The sequence below is a fragment of the Branchiostoma floridae genome, chromosome 11, assembly GCF_000003815.2.
Source record: "Branchiostoma floridae strain S238N-H82 chromosome 11, Bfl_VNyyK, whole genome shotgun sequence".
Lineage (NCBI taxonomy): Eukaryota > Metazoa > Chordata > Leptocardii > Amphioxiformes > Branchiostomatidae > Branchiostoma > Branchiostoma floridae.
The window spans coordinates 12,672,233-12,676,401 of NC_049989.1; the positions used below are offsets into that span (position 1 = coordinate 12,672,233).

A 4,169-nucleotide genomic window follows, 5' to 3' on the forward strand; every position below is an offset into this window, starting at 1 on the left:
ATCAGCCAGAGATTCATTTTCTGTGAATAGTTGTGCATCAAGCCGTAAAATGTAGAAAAAATGTTTGGGTGCAAAACATAGAATGAAATTGAATTCTATCAAAACATAATTACAAACTGTAGTGACTTTCTTTAGAACTTGAATCTGTATTTCTATAGCTAACTTCCAAAATTTTTAGTATGTAAGACATCAAACAAAGTATATGTTCAAAGGATCTAGTGTTTTTTCTGGTATTTAGATTTCAAAACTATTCTGTCTACTGGTATGCAAATAGCACGCTTAACCATGTAGCCTTCAGAAATATCCAAGTGTACTGTTGTACCCACAGTCAAAAAACATGTGCACAAACAAATCCTGGTTATGAAGTTTCTTATAAGCCACAAAAATTCTTTTTTTCTCCCCATAGGATATTGAGACTTCATGCACTACCAAAAATGATTTTGCTTGTTTTGCTTATCCCATGGACAATTCTTATGTGAAGAAAAATATTCTTACAAGAAGAAAATGTAGAATAAAATTCTTAGCAAAACAAGGAACTACCAAAAAATCTTAATTCTCACGCAAAGAACAATTTTCTTATTCTTCTTTGGTGAAGAAAAATTTTCTCACACCTAAGAATTTTCTGGAACTTTAAGCAAAATCTTCTTGTTTTTTCTATGATGCAAGAAAAAAATTCTAGAAATGCTTGCTTTTTTTTATAACTCTTAAGAAATACAAGAATGTTTGCTCTTTGTGTCATAAAAGTATTCTTGGTGTAAGAATATTAATCTCAAAAATGTATCAAAATTCAATCAAAAATTTGCTTGCCCCTTGGACAAGCACGTTTTTCTAAGATTTCTGGGGGACAGAATGATTTTCTTCCTGGAAGATAAATTTTCTGTGAGGAAGAAAAACAAGCTACACAAGAAAAAAACAGTTTTGGTAGTGCGACACTATGTTTCATTTCTCGTTATGTTTCATCGTTTTTCCAGAGTTTGGCGGGTTCGGGTCGGTCAGCGGGAAGATTGAAATCGAGATCAAGATCAACCACGAGGGCGAGGTGAACCGGGCGCGCTACATGCCCCAGAACCCCTGCGTCATCGCCACCAAGACTCCCTCCAGCGACGTGCTGGTGTTCGACTACACCAAGCACCCCTCCAGACCTGGTGGGTCATTTACATGTGTACTGATAACAAAAATGGAAACTAGAAAGGCAACATTGTTGCAAAATGTGTGGTTAGTTTGTTAGGTGTGACAGTATCGCCATTCGGTGCGATATAACCAGCTGCTGCCGCGCCGCATGCCTGCGAAGCTGGTATGTTACGCTGAACTGCAGTTATACCGGCTATATAGATACAGATACAGTGTTTTCCGTCTAGCCTTGTACTCACATACAATACTATACAGTACCGCTTACGTTTATACTCCGGTCTGAACGTGATTAAATCGCGTGCAAAAGTCGTGCAAGTCGCGATTACATCTCGTTTAAATTGCGATCAAAACTCGTGCAATTCTCGGTTAAAACGCGATTAGATATGCGTGTACCCGCGTCTGATATGCATGAAATCACGTCTAACCGCGTTTAGACGATCAATGAATAGATTCCAGACACGCCTCTTCTTTTCATAAACATTTTCTAGACACGCCCGTGCCGTCGAAAGTTCGGGGTTTGGCAGAAATCGGCTTCTTTTCATATGCAGACCCCCGCGCGGAGGGCGGAGAACGTATCACGCCCAATTTGTTTGTGAACTAACGCATAACCTCGCAGTCTCTAGAACGCACCCGCGCCGCTCCCAACCACGATATTTCTAGAAGATTTGCTACAATTTTGAGGAACCGACTGTTCCGCACATGTTTAAATCTGATACGTGAAAATTAAAGAATAACAAATAAATGTCCACAAAGGTGTGTTTTTCTTTTGCAGAATATGGCAAAGTATGCTTTTACTACTTTTACTGGACCCCGATCTTTCGGCGCTGCCGTGGCTAGCGCCAGGGTCACGCACCGGAACAAATCCTTTGGAAGATACAAAATGTATGGTGCGACCTCGCACCCGCGCCGCTACCTAACGTACAACGTTCTTTCTCGGAAGATTTGCTACAGTTTTGAGGAACCGACTGCGTAGTGCAAGTTTGAATCTGATACGTACATGACAAGAAAACATCAAATAAATGTTTTTTTCCCAAGATGTGTTTTTCTAAATCAGAAAACATGGAGTAAATTCTGCTTCTGTCTGACCATGCGTGACGAGGACGGCCCGCTACCGCGGCCAGTGTCAGGACTACCCGAAGAAAACCTACCAACTCTATGTTGAATTATTTGTGTCCTATTTCTGTTGTTGCATTATTTGTACGCTGGTGTAGCGATATCAAATTCGTCAACACTACACGATACTTGCCACTGGAAATAGCAACAATAGTCTGTGTTTGCATTTCTTATCTACCGATTAAAGTGAAGACACGTTAGTTAATCATGTTCCGAACTGATAGGTAAGTACACTTTCAGTTTCAGAATGACCCACAAGGAATTTCCAGTGAGACCAGTGTAGTCGTAAAAACTCCTGGAGGTCTCACTACCAAGTCTAAAACGAGCTTCGACTGGCAGATATCTACATCCGAACGTCAAGCGCCGCCCCGCCGGTGGAACGTGACCTGTTTATAAATATTCCATCCTTCCTACAAAGTTTGCCACGGCGCGACGACAAGGATATCATATTACATTTAGACGTGTATACGGTTTGTGTGGGGTCCAGAACGTGGGACAGGTTGTCGAAGATTGTGTTATTTGAGCGCAAATATGAAAGTTATATCGTTGTGATAAAATCAACAGATGTTTTGTTTTGTGTGTGTAAGTACACGATTGACGTAACTGTTAAGATGCTGGTAAACTTGTAGAAAAAATTAAACCTCCAGAATTTGGTCTGGTCCGGTCTCACGTGCTGCTGAATTTGATTGACACGTGCACGGCAAGGACCGGCTTCTTTGAAAGTATGTTCCCACAGAAGAAGGCCACGATGACTGTTGCAATATTCTGCGTGTATTTTCTACTCCGATCTAGCCCCGTGTTAAACATGTGGTTATTTTTTCTTGGTTTATCCAAGGAGGTTTTATCAACCTCCTTGATTTATATAACTTTGTTTCATTTGTATTGTTGACAATTTCTAGAACAGACTAATTAAAATATTTCGTAGACTCAAGGACGTTCTATCGTCCTTGGTAGACTGCACACGCAGCGGTAGCGTACGTCATATTTGAACTTTGTTCGTGGCAATGTCGCATGGGGTGGATAATCTATAAATTCTGTATTCCGAATTCTATAATTTATTTCCCAACTGGTTCATATCAAAGGAGCCACGACCAATGAATTAAGAATGTTATCAAATGTTAAAGTGTATAAAATTTCTTAATGCACGGACATATTTATATTCACGGACAACCTACCGTTTTTCCAACATTTGGAACAGAAGATGGTGATCCGACTGGTGTAGAAGCTGCCGAATGATGATCGATAACATCGGTAGTAAACTTACCTTTTCATGTTCTAAAGGCAATGATATATCGTGTGTATCTATTTCATTGGTCACTCTTCGTAGTATCCCGACCAGCTAAATTTATATATTTATATGTTGCTGAAAAACAGCCGTAAACGTATAGGCCCTTTTAGTAAAAGAGTGAACCTTGTTGAACAGTTGTAGATAAACTGAATAAAAAACATGTTCATTTTAGAAATGTTAAATACTAGAAGTATAAGTAATGTTAGTAACGCTAGCACAACTTTTAACTGAATCAATGACAGGTTAGCAAAACTTGATCACATTCTCAACAAGAAAACCAATAACTGATGATGAAAGTTTCGGCAAAATAACAATTGTCTGTGTCGAACCAAGACGTCACAATCGAGGATCGCTGCAAGGCCAAGGTTGAACGTATGCCCCTGGAATATGGTTGCGTGGGTCAACTGCCCGACGACCAGGAACGTCCGAGGCGGTCAGGATCATAACAGGTAGGTCTTGTTGGTCGAGTTGCAACCATGACGATCAGCAGTGTGTCCAGGAAACCGGCGGATAGAAATCCGAATCCTACTTTCCTAGCCTAGAAAATTAGCTACCGATATCTAACTACATAGTAGAAAGTACGATAATTACACCCAGACCCCGCTTTCGTTACAACAGGAACATGTTTGAACAGATA

At 40.2% G+C, this 4,169-nt stretch overlaps 1 protein-coding gene across 1 annotated transcript in view; it reads left to right on the forward strand.

Moving 5' to 3' along the window:
- The window catches only part of LOC118426230 (histone-binding protein RBBP4-like), a gene marked incomplete at its 5' end in the record, with an annotated part of 4,857 nt that extends 3,614 nt beyond the window's left edge, over positions 1–1,243 (forward strand). Inside the window, one exon of the mRNA XM_035835499.1 lies at positions 972–1,243. Coding sequence (XP_035691392.1) covers positions 972–1,228 — 257 coding nt within the window. The remainder of the gene's footprint in view (positions 1–971) is intronic.
- Between the last annotated feature and the right edge of the window lie 2,926 nt (positions 1,244–4,169).